The sequence below is a fragment of the Alternaria conjuncta genome, assembly GCF_024043145.1.
Source record: "Alternaria conjuncta strain BMP 0040 chromosome Unknown scaffold_4, whole genome shotgun sequence".
Taxonomy (NCBI): Eukaryota; Fungi; Ascomycota; class Dothideomycetes; order Pleosporales; family Pleosporaceae; genus Alternaria; species Alternaria conjuncta.
Window position 1 is genome coordinate 1,510,919 of NW_026250093.1, and position 16,016 is coordinate 1,526,934.

The window sequence follows — 16,016 nt, forward strand, 5'->3', positions numbered from 1 at the left end:
CAGATTTCCACATGTAGTGAGCATTGCGAATCATTGAGGGACAGACGTTGAATTGATGATGTGGTGGAGAAGGGAAGTCACGACCAATCCTCTGGAATGGCGCCACATCCGCGCTAACCGCATTCCCTTCCGCACTTTCACCTTGATAATCAGCCCGCACCAACAACATCACATTTACCATGCCCACGGGTCCTGAATCGAAATCCACAAGCTAGAAGATGCGTCATGTAAATTCCGAACCCAAACATCAGGTAGCGAACCAACAAAAGCACTGGAAGAGGGCCGTGACCCTTGCTCATTGTGAGACTGACCGCGCATGTCCACTGTCACTATCACTATCGTGACAATAGCGTAATGAGCGTATCGCATCACATCGTATCGCATCGCGTCACATCGTAGATCGATCTGTGCCCGTATTCCAAGGGCAACAGCAGCCGAACCAGTTCGTCTTGGCCGGCCCGAATACTGACTTGCTATGGAGAAGGGGGGAAACCAGAGTGTCGGGTTGCCAGAAAGTTGTCCATGTTTGTGTGGGTGTGCACGATGCTGGTTCCCTTGCTTTGTTCCCGTAATTGTTCCGCGAAATTGTCCCTTTGTTTCTTTCTTCCGGAGACAAGGTTGCTCCCGCACTCTGGGGTCCGATTATGCAAGGTGTGCGAGCATTGACTTGTTGGTTGGGACCGAATTGATTGGCATGGCTTTAGTCGTTGCGACTGGGACGAGACGATTTGCAATATGATCTGATGAGGGGAGATGATTGGGAGGTTAAAAGTAATTCATCATTTCACTACATATCTCACACATGCTGTATACATACGAAGACCAAAAAAGTGCATGCTGCGGTGAAAATAGACTTGGAAGAACAGGTAGTATTAGGAAAAAAGCTTCTTTTGGCAGCCGCTGTACACACGCTTCGCACGCCGTTGGAAGATTCTTTATATCAAAGGACACGTTCCAATTCCCAATCCCTCGTTGGGCCCAAGAAAACGTTAAAAGAAATAAGAAGATGAAAAGACGCTTCGCTGGTGGCGTGTTCCATGGTCTCTTCAGCCCGCCCGCAGGGTATCAAAGAGGTAGCGACCCGGGCCTGAGCAAAACCACTTCTCGACAAAAGAAGCGCAAACATGCAAAGCAATGTCCACAAACGCCTGTGGAGGACATGAGGCATGCAACCCGTGATTCGAGATCAGTTGGAAGATGTTCGTTTATCCCGCCGCCATTGCACTTATATCAAACCGCACAACCGCAGGTTCTCCTGGATAATAATGTCTATAACATGTCAGCGTGATACAAGCAGAGTAATGTTGGGCAGTCGTACCGTTTACTGCAGCCATGACGAAGCGGATCTGCATAGTGTCTGTGGCACATGTGAAATGCGTGTAAATTTGCTTTGTCTCGTGTTGGTTGAGCGAAACGAAGCGGTTCAGGATGTAGTCACACGCAGCAGCGTAGTCTGGGCCGCCCTCGTAGTCGGGGAAGTAGTTCTTCATGGGGCTGACGGGCAGCTTCTCCTTGAAGCGATCGATCTTGTTGAGGAACAGGATGATGGATGTCTTGACGAACCACCGCGAGTTGCAGATGGAGTCGAACAATGTGAGGGCTTCTTGCATGCGGTTGACGGTCTCGTCCTCGAACAACAGCTGGTCGTATTCGGAGATGGCGACGAGGAAGAGGATGGTGGTGACGTTCTCGAAGCAGTGTATCCACTTCTTACGCTCAGATCGTTGACCACCGACATCGAACATGCGGTAGGTAAGATCGCCGATGATGAAGGTGGTTTCGGTGATACCAGTCGTCTTGACACGCGATCGGAGCACGTCCTGGTCGTTGGGAATGTAGTCGGGCGCAGCGATACGGTCGATGGAGTCGAAGTAGCTGTTAACGGTTAGCGATATTGCGCATTCACTGCACGGAGCATGCTCACTATTTAGCAGAGTCGTTGAGCTGGTACTCGCGCGAACGCTGGAAACACTGTTGGACACCGGCGTCCTTCCACAGGACTGAGATGGCGTTTCCAACCTCCGGGGGCAGGCTGTCGCCCTCAATCTGTGCCGGCTGCATGAAGATGGTCTGGACGTGGTATTCGGCGCGCTGGTCGTCGAGCGGCAGCTCGAGCGACTCCATGGCCTCGAGGATGACGCGCATCGACTGGACGGTGTTGCTGAAGATGATCTCCTTGAACGACTCGCGCTCGTCGCGTGAGTATCCGCCCTCGTGGATGAGCTTCATCTGCTTGAGGATGGTCGACTTTCCGGACTCTCCGGCTCCTGCGCGCTGTTAGAGGCTGGCGACGTGGCGGGCGTCGCAATACTGACCGAGAAGCAGCATCTTGATCTCGTTGCGCTGCATCATCTTGTCGCGCTTGAGCTGGTTCTCAATCTCCTCGTTCCTCTGCTTGCCCTCCTTCTCTTCTGTGCTCATTCCGCAACCCATGATGGCGGTAGGGGACGGTGTCCGGGGTGATTATTAGGGTAGGATGGGTGATGTTCCGTCGAGGCCGGCCAATGCGGAAATCTGGAGGGCAGAGTCAATAGGAGCTCAATGGCAGACAGCGGCGGCGTCGTGCGAGTGCAGAGGGTTGGCGACTTTAGCCGTGGGCGAGGCGAGGGCAGGCGATGCCGATGTTTGCTCGCTCGCGCTCGACGGTGGCGCTTGGGTCCCAGAGCTCAGGCAGCGGCAGGCGCGACGGGGCGTCGAGAAGCAAAGGGAGGCTCACCTGGTATTACAAGACGACCCCCAATGGAAGGCGCGGTGGGCAGCGGTCGGATGTGGAAGGGATGAGGGTGGAGGACGAAGGTGAAGGGATGGCTGGCGTATGAGAGACGACGAGGCTCGCTTCGCTCCGAGGTCTCAGGGTTGCTGCACGGTCGGCTCGGGGGTGGATCGGCTGGGGGAAGCAACGTTGGCTGCGCGCTCGCCGACGTGTCGCAGCAAGAAACAAGAGGCGCAGAAAAGGGCCGGGACTGGGACTGCAGCGATTGCGACGAAGTACAGCCGTGGATTGACGTTTGGGAGAAGCAAAGAACAAGAGGCGAGTATGAAGAAGGCTGATGAAGGCCGCGAAAGGAGAGGCGCTTGCCCGCGAAAGGAAGCATCGCCAGGCCTAGCTAGCCTGCAGCTGCTCCCGGGCCACTCTACCACCAAACCCTCCGATGCCCATCTTGCAACGACTAGGTGCTAGCATCACTAACATCTTTTGCCGATTCCCCCTGGCTGGTTCGCCATCTTCGCTGCTTCTGCGCTGTCCGCTGTCTTGACGCGACGGCCTGTCTGAGCCCACCCACTGCCGACCCAACACCACACCCACCAGACGTGCCCGCCTGTTCGTCCGCCCGTCTGGCACCTGTTCGCCAGTTCGCTCACCGTAAGTTGGCCTTCGCCATTGGCCGCCGGGCACAGCAGCTCTATTCGCTGCAGCTCGCCCGCTCTTGCTGCAGGCCCTGGTGTCGCCTCCTCAGCCTCTGTTGCACTACGCGGTTTGACATGGAAGCGCTGTCGACAACACCGCCAGATGCGACTCCCGTAAATCCCGTCCCGCCTGGTTCTGACTAGCTGCGCTTCTAGAAGGTTTATGGAAATTTTGGACCCATCGAAAGAAGAGGGCCTTGACGCTTGGAGCCGGCAAAGCATCCAGGCACGGTGCCTTGAAACGCCGTCGCGTTTGGCCTCTCCTTCTCACCCGTCCTGTCTTGCATCTGCAGGCAAGGTCCCGGCCTCGCACTGCGTCGCTCTATCTGCTGCTGTTCTACCTCCATCAGCAGCCCGTGGTGGTGCGCTGACAGGTTTGGTATCACGCTTCTGCCAGCCACTCGAGTCGCTCCTCGGCCAAGCACTGACCGGGGGGCTATTGACACTAGTCTCCTTGCGGCTAGCCCCGCAACACACGAACATTCGCCAAACGTCCGTCGCATCGCTTCATCTCCCCGACTCGCGCGCTTCGGCCAATCATTGCGCCATCAGATTTTTGGATTTTCCCAAGTATCCTCGCCTCGCCTTTCTGCCGTTGCACTCGGCTGCCTGCTCGTCATGTCGCCTCAGGTCTGGGTGGATGCTGGATTTATGCTCTTCTGGGGTACTCAGCACTTATGAACATGGACGTGTCGCGGTCATGCGACTGCCATCTTCGTCCCGTCCTTGACGAAACTATAAATCACTAATCTGACTGGCAGCCGGGGCTTAGCCGTCCCGAAGACACTCTGTCTGAATACTATACTTCTTACCAGCGTTGCGCTGCTCCAGTACCCTTCTCCTGGGATGATGCATCAACAGTCTCAACTTCTGTCTCAACTCTTGCGCACAGTCCTGAGTCAGACTGACGGGAGGACCCACGAACGACACGTGGGAGCAATGACCGCCCGTGAATGCCGCTGAATAGGGGGACAGCTCTGGCCACGCGAACAGGTGACTACGTTTACACCTCGTCCATGGCTCGAAGCACGAGCATTCCCCCAGCTTGTCTAATGCCGAACCTTATAGTTCTACGCCTTTGCAGATACCATATCGTGGTTATATTTGCGTCCTCCTGTTCGATAACTTCATCTCCTCTTATCGTCAAGATCTGCGTCCCATGACGGAGTATGGCTGTATTCCACCTCTTCTCTCCGTGAGCTCCACATGCCTACGCAACATGCAGACCAAGTTACCCGCTTTGGTGGTGACGTCTCCACATAGCGACGACGTTCCTGCGCATTTAGCCATCTGGTAACCGATTTGGGTGGGTGCCGAAGAACATCCATATTTCTCTACTTGAAGCTCTGTTATCTCGGCCTCTGGGCGCCGTTACAAGTCATGTATACTGCAATGACAACGGGTAGCTGACGAGCTGACTGTCGATCGCCTTTGTAATTGCTGACTTGCCATGGTATCGGTTTGATCAGTGTGCGATTTGCGCTAAGACTGAAATTGTCATCCTTTGCGCGTTACTCCAGTCTTCAATTAGAAATTGGGACGAATATGGTTCTCTCGAGAGGTAGCACCAGATGTCGCAGCCGTTGTCACGAAGACAGACGATAATGCCAAACAGACGCGCACAGCCAGATGACGGCCCAGAATAGTCCATGACCTCGTCAGTCGAGTTTCGCGTCACCAACGCGAACGAGCACCAATGACGCGGTTCTCGGGTAGTCGCTAACGCTGGGCTGCAGCGTGTTTTCGTCCCACGTAATGCACGTAGGCCAAGGCTCGCTTTTGTGTTCTGCTCGAAGTTTATACAGGCGCCGTGCAACGACTGGCTGACGTGGTAGACTAGCCCGAACCCCAGCGCTTAGCGCACGACGCGAGCGCCTAGAATAGCATCTTTGCACCACCACATCTTCGAAGCGACGACTCTCCAGTCAATCAGCCTCTCTCAATTCTGCGAGCGCTTACCATGGGTGTCAATGACCTCGAGAAGCCGCTATCGTGGCGCCTCAGCGGTTGCTCACGCAGGGCTCTGACATGGCGGCTGGCAACGATGCCAATACATATTGTCAGCCTACCATCCCCCACTTAATGGCTTTTGTATACATCAACAAAACTTCATGAGACGGTGGACGCGTTACGAATTTCCTTGAGTTTCTCTCCTTCAATTTCCTTGTTCATTCCGCTGCAGGTTCAGCGCTTCTCCGCATCTTCCCTCATGTCTAGATCTCTTAGTGAGTAAACTATTGTCATACGTCCATCCTTGAAGATGTAGCTAACACTGGTACAGATACTGTACAACTATGCTTATGAGCCACTTCAGAAGGCTATGGATCTCATCAGTCTTTATAATACTAGCTTCGCCGATGCAGGCAGCTCCCACTGTCGCTTCCACACCAAACTCTCTCCCGCAGGCGCTTCAACAGAATGTACCCCAATGCGCACAATCATGTTTACGATCTTCGCTGGACGAAAGATTTCCCGTAGCATGTTCTGGTCAAGAGAGTCTTCAATGCCTCTGTTCTCGTTATAGTAATGCTGGAGAGTCACTTGGCGAAGTGGCTCTCGGCTGCATCTACCTATCGTGCCCCATGGAAGATGCCCAGGCATCGCTCAGTTCAACCTACGGGATTTGTCTGGGGCAAAAGGATGCGGTCATGCCGACCAAGAGTGTTCTCACGTACGTCGTGACGAGCGCAACTCGCACCATGTCGCCGACTATCAGTCTACCAACCACAACGAGCACACCAATCATCACATCCTCTTCACGAATTCAAAGCAGCTCTACCCAGACCGCTTTTGCCGATACTGTTCCTTCACTCCCGTCTGCTACTTCGTCGGCAACGTCTTCGCCTGTCGCAGCAACAACGGCTTCAAACAATCCTCCTAGAATGACACCTGCGCAGATTGCTGGACTTTCAGTAGCTGCAGTAGCAGCTTTTGTTATGGCGATTGGACTGATGGCGCTCAGTGTGTGCTTGCGCAGGCGAAAGGAGCGACGGGTGGTTTTCGATGGAGACGAAAAGGGAGAGACTCAGCGAGGAAAGCAGCTTTCGACAAGATTCTCGCACTATGTCCAAGTAGGACACGGTACTGAACTACCGAAGCAGTTCCCCTTGGCGCCTCCGCGAGCTTTTCGCAGGGGCAGCAAGCAAGGCCCAGCACGTCCAGCGCAACGACTCGGGGTGGGGACTTCCAACAGTTCCTCAAATTCCTCGTTGCCACTGGATCAGATAGGTCTGGCCATCAGTGCCGAGCTGGATGGCAAGCCCGTGGTACCTCAGAAGGCGCCAAAAGTCGGCACAGCGCATCAAAAGGCACCTCTCGCGACACAATCGCATACCAGCACAGCCTTTCGGCCTGTCAGTACGATGACTCAGGAGACTGTCTTCGAAGAAGATGAGACCTCACCACACCGGAGATCCTCGATGCTGTTGCCCACGCCTCCAGTACCCATTCCTCCGATCCGCGCTCTACAGCCCTCTAGACGAGCACCAAACTTCGCCGTCAACCAGCGTTCAGTAGGACGTGGATCCGAGTTGTTTCTTAATATTCCTGTTCGTCACGAGAGGCCCCAGCCGAAGCAGATTGCTGCGGCAGCGACACGCTCTCATGGTGCACCACTACCACCTCAAGCGCAGCCTGCAACACGCCCGCGCTTGGCACCACCTTTCCAGATGACATCTACAGCCACTTCGTACGAATCAAAAGCCACGACTGCCAGCTCGCGCGACGCAAACACATCTGGAGACATCATCGACTATTATTTCTCCAGTGGCCAGAGCCGTGACCAGACACCCAAGGCCAGTCCAGCGCGCATCGTCCGCCCAAAAGAATCACCGAAGACTGTGCAGATTAAGTCCAAGAAATCGCACGGTAGCACACTGTCGCGTACTACATCGCGAACTTCGACCAACCTACGCGATTCCCTGAACAGCCAGACATCTTTTGAGACGACAAATGCCAACGACTCCACACCTGAAGATGAGGACGAAGACAAGCAACTGTCGGATGACAGTGCCAGCAATAAACAGCAGCTATCACCTGTCGCTGAGTCGCCAATCTCCAAGCTGCGATACCCAAAGGTGCCTCGGTCTTCGAATCAGCTGGTACCGCGTAGCCCAAAGAGTTCGCCACAGCAGCAGAACTTCAGAAGTCCACGTAGGGCCCCAGACGCGTCAGCACTTCTTCAGAAACGCAACAATGCTCTTCCGCCACTACTACTCGAGTCCCGGCCTAGACTAGAGAGCCCTCACCGAGACCCGTTTACATCCCCGCCGCGTGTGACTAGTCCTCCGCGCAGGGCTCGGTCACACATGCGCAGCAACAGCACAGAGTCGTGGAGCACGACACCTGCTTCAAAGACGGGTATCGACCGTAAGAGTCGCGTGCAGAGTGGCGCTTGGGGTAGAAGCCCTGTCATGTACGAGGAAGACGTCGTGCGGCCGTTGAATGTGAGGAGGAAAAGAGACGAGATGTCCGAGTTGAACATCGGCCGAGATGTAAACGTCGACTTCGATCGGGACGGATTGAAGAGTCCTGCATGGGTACCCCGACTCACGCCGAGGAAAAAGGGCGAGGACCTATTCCTGGAGGTCGGGTGGAGATGAAGAACTGCGAGGTGAAGTTCGATTCTTGATTACATAGCCTTTTCTTGTGTATAGATTTTCTTAATGAATGATGATGGCGGAAATGGAGGAGGGGATGGAAGACGACAAGACTGTCATTTCCTTTACATGTTTGTATAGTACGAGATAGATACCCACAGCGCTCATTTATCCTTTTACGTATGTCGAAATTGTAACAATACATATATTGATTTTCCATGGTTGACCCGTCAATCAAACAGCCTGGTTGAGCGGCCTTGGTACAGGGACTCCTTGGTGTTGAGATTGTGATTAGCCAGCCAGCGGTATATAGCACGGCGGGCGCGCTATTTACCCAACTGCCCTAGCAGTCTAGTCTCACGTCGTCGCAGTCTCTCAGCGCAACCGGAGAATAAACAGGTTAAATGTCCGGCTCTAGTCGAGACATCTGTATTGGGGCTTTCACGATTGAGCCTCATGTACGCAGTTCTGTTTCGGCCGCGGCGCCGATCCCGGGTGTCGCGATAGCCGCCCGGAAGAATTCTGTCGCATCGTGAGTTTTCTGCATGGTGCAACACGTTGGAGCAAGAGTTTGAGAGAGGCGTTCCCTGCGCTATCGGGGCACTGTGGTCCGCCAGTGCGGTCGTTCTCGGCGCATGGCGGATGCAGAGGGAACAGAGGCTGGCCAGGGCAAGAGGTTAGTAATGGACAGTCACTTGCAGCTGCAGCAGCGCGCCATTGACCGGCGGGACGAGACAGGACGAGACACGGCAAACCATGTCAGCACACGGCGCAGGCTTACTAAAAACAAAACACGCAGCAGGTGGGATGTGGCATGTTGTGGCAGAAAGTGCGGCGACTGGTTGATGTAATCGGGCTTTGAGAGACCCCACTAATACGTCCACTCTGGCGTTGTGAGTGAGGCAGGCATGACGGCTAGCCACCCCACTATAACTACAAAACCTAAACACCAGCACGTCTGTGACAACTTCTCTTCTTTCAATCTTTTCCCCATCGACAGATCTGCCCATCATGCCGTACGGAAAGACCGATGAGCTCGCTATCAACACCATCCGCACCCTAGCGGTACGTTACGTCCCTCTGTTGTTTTGGTGCCCGCCCCACCATTATCAAAGCTACCCCGCTAGCAGTCCTGCTCCCAACAAAAGTGGCAGCAGCTTGTTGGAGCCTGTTGAGGGTCTTTTGAGAGATTCAATGGCTGACTTTTGGTGTTTTCGTATAGGTCGATGCCACATTCCAGGCAAACTCCGGCCACCCGGGTGCCCCCATGGGTATGGCCCCGGTGGCCCACGTTGTGTGGAACAAGTTCATGACTTTCAACCCCAAGAACCCCAAATGGGTCAACCGCGACCGCTTCGTCCTCTCGTTCGTACTTTTCTGTACTTTTCAACACATACAAAGGCGGTCATGGCAGGCTTGGAATCGCGCAATGGTTCTGGGGTGTCTTGGATGAGAAGTTGCGGATCTCCGCGGCGACGGCAGATAAGAGAGCATTGCTTTCTTGATGTCAGCCGTTGTCGGAGATCCCGTTGTGGCTTTTGCACCAGAGCAATCTCTGCGCAGACACCTTGCTTGCATTGGCGTGGCTGTAACATCCCACGTTTTATCAGATGGAAAAACTGACTGAGTGCCTAGCAACGGTCACGGATGCATGCTCCAGTATGCGCTGATCCACCTCTTCGGCTACAACGTCAGCATTGACGACCTGAAGAACTTCCGTGTACGCATTCAAGATAATTCTACTGCCTGTCAAAACTAATTCCGCTGCAGCAAGTCGACAGCATCACACCCGGTCACCCCGAGTCCCACGACACCCCCGGTATCGAGGTCACCACTGGCCCTCTTGGTCAGGGTTTCGCCAATGCCGTCGGTCTCGCTATTGCTGAGAAGCACACCGCCGCCGTCTTCAACAAGCCCGGCTACGAGCTGATCAACAACCACGTCTACATGTTCTTCGGTGATGGTTGCGCTATGGAGGGTATTGCCAGCGAGGCTGCCTCCACTGCCGGTCACTTGAAGCTCGGAAACCTCATTGCCATTTACGATGACAACCACATCTCCATTGGTAAGTTTGGCAGAGAGTTCGAAAGGAAAAACGGGGACTGACGTCATACAGACGGTGACACCAAGTGCGCCTTCACTGAGGATGTCATGAAGCGATTCGAGTCCTACGGATGGCACGTACTGCACGTCGAGGACGGTGACTCCGACCTCGAGGGCATTGAGAAGGCCATCGCTGAGGCCAAGAAGGTCACCGACAAGCCTTCGATGATCAAGCTCACTACCACCATCGGTTTCGGTTCCAAGCTCCAGGGTACCGGCGGTGTCCACGGAAACCCCCTCAAGGCCGACGACTGCAAGCAGGTCAAGGAGAAGTTCGGTTTCGACCCCGAGAAGATGTTCGCTGTTCCCCAAGAGGTTTACGACATGTACCACAAGCACGCCGCCGAGGGTGCTGCTGCTGAGGAGGAGTGGAACAAGCTCTTCCAGAAGTACGGCGAGGAGCACAAGGAGCTTCACGCCGATCTCTCTCGCCGTCTCACCGGCGACCTCCCCGAAGGCTGGCAGAAGGCCCTCCCCACATACAAGCCCACCGACGCCGCTATTGCCTCAAGAAAGCTCTCTGAGAGCGTCCTCGAGGCGATCCACGATGTCGTCCCTGAGCTTCTGTCCGGTTCCGCCGATCTGACTGGCTCCAACAACACCCGATGGAAGAAGGCCGTCGACTTCCAGCCCCCTGAGCTCGGCATTGGTGAGTGGTCTGGCCGATACCTGAGATATGGTGTCCGCGAGCACGCCATGGCCGCCATCATGAACGGTATGTCCGCATACGGCACCATCATCCCTGCCGGTGGTACTTTCCTGAACTTCGTTTCATACGCCGCCGGTGCCGTCCGTCTGTCCTCTCTCTCACACCAGCGCGTCATCTACGTCGCTACCCACGACTCCATTGGTCTTGGTGAGGACGGCCCCACCCACCAGCCTATCGAGACTCTCGCCCACTTCCGCGCTCTGCCCAACATGATGGTCTGGCGCCCGGCCGACGGAAACGAGTGCTCTGCTGCTTACTACATGGCACTTACCTCCAAGGGCACGCCATCCATCCTCGCCCTCACCCGTCAGAACCTGCCCCAGCTTGAGGGCTCAACTCTCGAGAAGGCCATCAAGGGTGGTTACGTCGCTCTTGAGGACAAGGACGCCCAGATCACCCTCGTTTCCACTGGTTCCGAGGTCTCTCTCTGCTTGGAGGCCGTCAAGACCCTCAAGGACCAGGGTATCACCGCTCGTGTTGCTTCCCTGCCTTGCTTCGAGGTCTTCGACGCGCAAGACAAGGACTACAAGATGTCGGTTATCCCCGGCGGTATCCCATCGCTCAGTGTTGAGGTCATGTCCACTATGGGCTGGGAGAAGTACTCTCACGAGCAATTCGGTCTCAACCGCTTCGGTGCCTCCGGACCATACAAGGAGGTCTACGCCAAGTTCGAGTTCACCCCCGAGGGTATTGCCAAGCGTGCTAAGGCTACCATTGACTTCTACAAGGAGGTCAAGCCTCTCCGATCTCCTCTCGACCGTGCGTTCCAGCAGCTTATCTAAGCGTTTGCGTAGCGTAGGATCTGCTTTCTGGAAGTATTTAAGGTTTTGGAGCAACGTCTCTGGCTTTTAATGAGTGATGATATATAAGAAGCGGCAGCCCGCTTCATGAAGGAGAAGGGAAAGTCATAACCCGAATGTATAGAATTTGATTCCCCCTTTGACCGACGTTCTTGCACCCATGTGAACACAAAGCTGCCTGTGAGTGTGGATAGGAATGAATCCAAATCGAGTCTCGAATACACCTATAATAATTCTCTCCAATCTACCTAGGTAGCTTCCTAACTGTATTAATAAATACAAACGTCAACATCAAATGTCGTTATGGATCATCGGAAACCTTAACAAGTTCTAGTACTTTTGATTCTGTTACGATAATAGTGCTGCTAGGATTTTTCAAATACGGAAGAGTATCTGGAGACATTTGGTTGGGGTATTAGTGAGGGTCTCGCGTGAGATGGGCGGGGCGGTGGATGCAACGACGTCGGCGGGCTCTCCTCCGAGGCCGCCGCATCATCAACTTTTTGCGACATCATCGCCAGCATCACCACGCATAGCCATGATGCCTCGACACGACGATGACAACGCTTCCGCTAGAAGTATCAGAAGACAGCCATCTTCGCGCAGCCTATTCTCCGTCCCGACTCCAATAAAGCAGCTGTTCGACCAGTTCCCACTCGTCACGTATCCCGTCAACGACTTCCCACAACGCGCACCACAACATCACGACACCCATGTACTCTATGTATTCACTACAGATGGAGGTGCAATCCGAGGTGCACCATCGCATAACCCAGCGTGCTTGAAGTGGCAGGTCAGTTCATGTCGATAGGTGCCCATACCCCACCACCAAGCTCACATTGTCGCAGGCATACCTCAAGTTTTCCAAAATCCCCTTCAGAGTCGCCTCGGCAAACAACCATGCCTCTCCCAGCGGCTCGCTACCCTTCGTAATACCGTCCTCATCAGATCCTTACAAGCGAACACAGCCTGTTCCCTCGAGCAAACTGCAACGATGGGCCATGAACAATAGCGAGAAGGCAATAGAAGAGCCTGGAGATCCGCGCTACGAAGCATACCTGAGTCTACTAGACTATCGGATACGGCGAGCCTGGGTACGTTCATCGCCAGGACGACTTTGCTCATGGCTAACTTATTTCAGCTCTACACTGTCTACCTCTCTCTCAACTTCACCACTATCGCCGAGCCCCTCTACATCCTCCCAAGTTCCCGCAACCCTTTCGTGCGCCTCACGATATCCCGCGAACTACGTCTGGCCGCTGAGACCGAACTGCTCAAGTTCTCGAGCATTATCAACGACGAGACGCTCTACAATCAGGCAGACGAGGCGTTCGCAACACTCGAGACACTGTTGGGTAAAGACGACTGGTTCTTCGGCGCGCAAAGACCGGGCTTGTTCGATGCTAGTGTCTTTGCGTATACACATCTGCTATTGGATGAGCAACTGGGCAAGGGTTGGGTGGACACGCGTTTGCGCGACGCGCTAACGACGCGCACACGCCTGGTCACGCATCGCGACCGGATACTTGCTAGATACTTTGAAGATGGGTCTTGAGTGTAGGATGATACCCGGGAGCAGTAATGCAGTGAACGCTGTACAGATCTCCCATCGAAGTCCAGTCATGAACATCACGAAACAGCGACCACGCGCTTGCGCGAGGTCTACCTCTCATCAGCTCTGTTCATGCCAGCTTGGAAAGACCGAACGCATGTTGAGTGAAGTTCGGACGTGGCGGACGCCGGGGGCAGTTTAGCGCGAGCCAGAACCCAGCAGATGCAGATGTGACTCACGCTACGGAGAGATGCACGACATATCGCCTAATTGGGCAACACTGGATACATGCTGGGCGTGGAGAGGGCGCGCAGAAGAGTCATTGGTTGGAGCAAGCTGGCATATAAGACTTCGCCAGGCACCGAGCAGGAAAAGCATCAATCCTCAGGAACCGTACCCCACTTCAGATCTGCAGTAACTGTTCGTCATCTGTGTCCAGGCTCAGCCAGCCAACTACCATCTACAATCAGCAACCAGTCTTTCATTCTGTCTTCGAGAGCACCATTATCAACATGACACAGCCAACATCCATCGACATGACCTTCGACACGTCCCTCGTTGACGTCAACGCAGCTGCCAATACCTCCTTCTCGACCACTGAATCGGACTCAACTGTAGACGGCCAACAAACAGCAAAGCGTACCCAGACTTTACAACCGACCACGGCTCCACAAAAGCCTTCAACTCCAGTCCAGCACATCCCAACTCAAGCCGCCTACGACCAATGGGCCGCCATCTACGACACCGATGGCAACATGCTGCAAGCGATTGACGATCTAGAGCTTCAGACCCTCCTACCAGATTTCTTATCCCAAGTCAAGAGCAGCACTGCGACAGAACAGGAGCTCCGCGTGCTGGATCTGGGATGTGGTACCGGACGTAATACTGAGAAGCTTGTGCGATACGATTGGAACGGAAAGAGCGTGGAAGTCATTGGTCTCGATTTCTCACAAGGCATGTTGGATGTCGCTGCGAAGAAGCTGTCGCCGTTGTTGAAGGAGAAGGACCAGCAAGGGGTGCGGTCAAGACTAGAGTGCTGCGACTGTTTTCCTACTGTCGACAATCCATCGATTTCTCCGCTACCTGCGGTATCAAACCTGCGACCCGTCCATGCCGTCACATCCACTCTAGTCCTGGAGCACATCCCACTGAAGGATTACTTCGCCACGTTAGCAGCATTGCTCTTACCTGGTGGCACGGCGTTGGTCACGAACATGCACGCGGACATGGGGCGTGTCAGCCAAGCTGGTTTTGTCAATGCAGACGGTGTCAAGGTTAGGGGAAGTAGTTACGTTTATACTGTGGAAGAGACTTCCGCGGCAGCCAAGACAGCAGGACTCGAGGTAGTGAGTGTGAACGAGCGAGAGATGAGGAAGGAGGATGTTGAGGGTGGTGCTGTGGGCGAGAGGGGTTGGAAGTGGGTTGGCACAAATGTTTGGTTCGGCATGGTCTTCAGGAAGACGTCGTAAGCTTTGTAACAGCAAAATTCGTAATATCATGAAGCGTGGTAGCTAGGAGGCATCTTCTCCTCGTCGTGCCCTCGCATACTTCCATCCAGGTTCTGCGTCGAAGTTTTTGATCCACTTCTCCGCAGCTCTACAAGGTGCACTTCGTCATCCGCCTTTCCAATACCCTCTAGCGTATCGTCTACCGTCCTCGCCATCGTAGTGTTGAACAAGCTTGCATCCAGCATGCTTCTGCTTGGCTTGCCTCTCCTTTTTGATGGCCGATTGGGCGTGTCGTCGTCTTCGTTAGGGTCGGAGTGGTTTTGCGTCGTGCCAAAGCACCTGGGTACCAGCTGAGCGAGGAATCTTCGGAAGGCTGGCATGGATACGCAAATAATGCCGACGTTGATCTCGAGAATGGAGTATACGCCGGACATGAGGTTGTCGTACATGGGGTTCTGTGAGGTGGCGTATTTGGCGACGGCGCTGAGGCGGATGCAGGATACTATGATGGTACTAAGATATCTTTGTTAGCATGCGGTGATACTTTACTAAGTAGATGGATTGACTCACATGCCCCCGACGCCAAAGATCGCGCTGAGGAACACCTTTTTACGCGAACTGAGCTTCAGTGTCATCAGGTTCGGGATCGGTATCAAGACTATCGCGACGTCCAGACCGATGTTGAACGCCGCTGCTACCAGGTAGAACAAATTCTGGTTTATACAGTAGTCCGGCGTGCTCGTCCCGTCCCAAGAAGTCCATACCGCGGAGATAGGCCTGCAGGCAAAGGTCATTGTGAATGCGAATGCGATTGTCCAGAGCACTGATATGACGATGAACACCCATATCCATTTCCGAGTCGTTTCCGAGGGAAAGATGCGAAGGAAGAAGAACAGGAACGCGAGCTTGGTGAGTCCACAGCAAAGGAAGTAGGATATTTGGGAGCCGTAGGTCAGCTGTTCGGCAGTCAGTAGTCATTCACATACATTAAGCATCGTTTGCTTACCCTCAAAACCTTGTAGATATCGCTATGGGGAACTACCCAAGTGTCTTTCCCGAAACCAAGCTTTGGCGTGTAACATTGTATCACCGTCACGGGGAGACAAGCTGCTTCGGCTGCTATTGCAAAAACATCATCTAGCCCGAACGAGTTCTGACTAATTGCAGACCACGTGCGAACGGTGACGGCGGCGAGAGCAACGGAGCCCGCTGTGATACCCGTCAAGAATATGACGTTGGATCGGTCGCGAACAGGCCTCTCGCACATGGTGGAAGTAACGTTAACAGCAGCTGTTGTTCGCCTCATGTCAGCGCGGTTGATGTAGAGTCTGGTGGGGATTCTTACTGAGGGATTCTTTGACTGAGCAAGCGCCACCCACGCAGGTCTGGATGGCCGCG

The 16,016-nt window shown here is 54.2% G+C and overlaps 6 protein-coding genes across 6 annotated transcripts; 4 read left to right on the forward strand and 2 right to left on the reverse strand.

Moving 5' to 3' along the window:
* Positions 1-1,225: 1,225 nt before the first annotated feature.
* CGA1 (Glucoamylase 1 precursor (Glucan 1,4-alpha-glucosidase) (1,4-alpha-D-glucan glucohydrolase)) lies at positions 1,226-2,433 on the reverse strand (the record flags this gene model as incomplete). Its single annotated transcript, XM_051467622.1, has 4 exons — positions 1,226-1,269; positions 1,319-1,875; positions 1,925-2,267; positions 2,316-2,433. 4 exons carry the CDS (start codon positions 2,431-2,433, stop codon positions 1,226-1,228), a joined length of 1,062 nt encoding a protein of 353 aa, XP_051328781.1.
* A 3,857-nt stretch (positions 2,434-6,290) lies between these two features.
* On the forward strand, positions 6,291-8,009 carry J4E85_003355 (uncharacterized protein; the record flags this gene model as incomplete). Its single annotated transcript, XM_051467623.1, has 1 exon — positions 6,291-8,009. One exon carries the CDS (start codon positions 6,291-6,293, stop codon positions 8,007-8,009), a length of 1,719 nt encoding a protein of 572 aa, XP_051328782.1.
* A 1,008-nt stretch (positions 8,010-9,017) lies between these two features.
* Positions 9,018-11,600, forward strand: J4E85_003356 (uncharacterized protein; the record flags this gene model as incomplete). Its single annotated transcript, XM_051467624.1, has 5 exons — positions 9,018-9,071; positions 9,229-9,371; positions 9,642-9,726; positions 9,777-10,071; positions 10,123-11,600. 5 exons carry the CDS (start codon positions 9,018-9,020, stop codon positions 11,598-11,600), a joined length of 2,055 nt encoding a protein of 684 aa, XP_051328783.1.
* A 556-nt stretch (positions 11,601-12,156) lies between these two features.
* On the forward strand, positions 12,157-13,173 carry J4E85_003357 (uncharacterized protein; the record flags this gene model as incomplete). Its single annotated transcript, XM_051467625.1, has 3 exons — positions 12,157-12,411; positions 12,467-12,712; positions 12,760-13,173. 3 exons carry the CDS (start codon positions 12,157-12,159, stop codon positions 13,171-13,173), a joined length of 915 nt encoding a protein of 304 aa, XP_051328784.1.
* Positions 13,174-13,682: 509 nt separating this feature from the next.
* J4E85_003358 (uncharacterized protein) lies at positions 13,683-14,639 on the forward strand (the record flags this gene model as incomplete). The annotated part of the gene is made up of 1 exon (XM_051467626.1): positions 13,683-14,639. The coding sequence occupies one exon, from the start codon at positions 13,683-13,685 to the stop codon at positions 14,637-14,639; it is 957 nt and encodes a 318-aa protein (XP_051328785.1).
* Positions 14,640-14,665: 26 nt separating this feature from the next.
* On the reverse strand, positions 14,666-15,885 carry J4E85_003359 (uncharacterized protein; the record flags this gene model as incomplete). Its single annotated transcript, XM_051467627.1, has 3 exons — positions 14,666-15,131; positions 15,189-15,574; positions 15,799-15,885. 3 exons carry the CDS (start codon positions 15,883-15,885, stop codon positions 14,666-14,668), a joined length of 939 nt encoding a protein of 312 aa, XP_051328786.1.
* Positions 15,886-16,016: the final 131 nt, after the last annotated feature.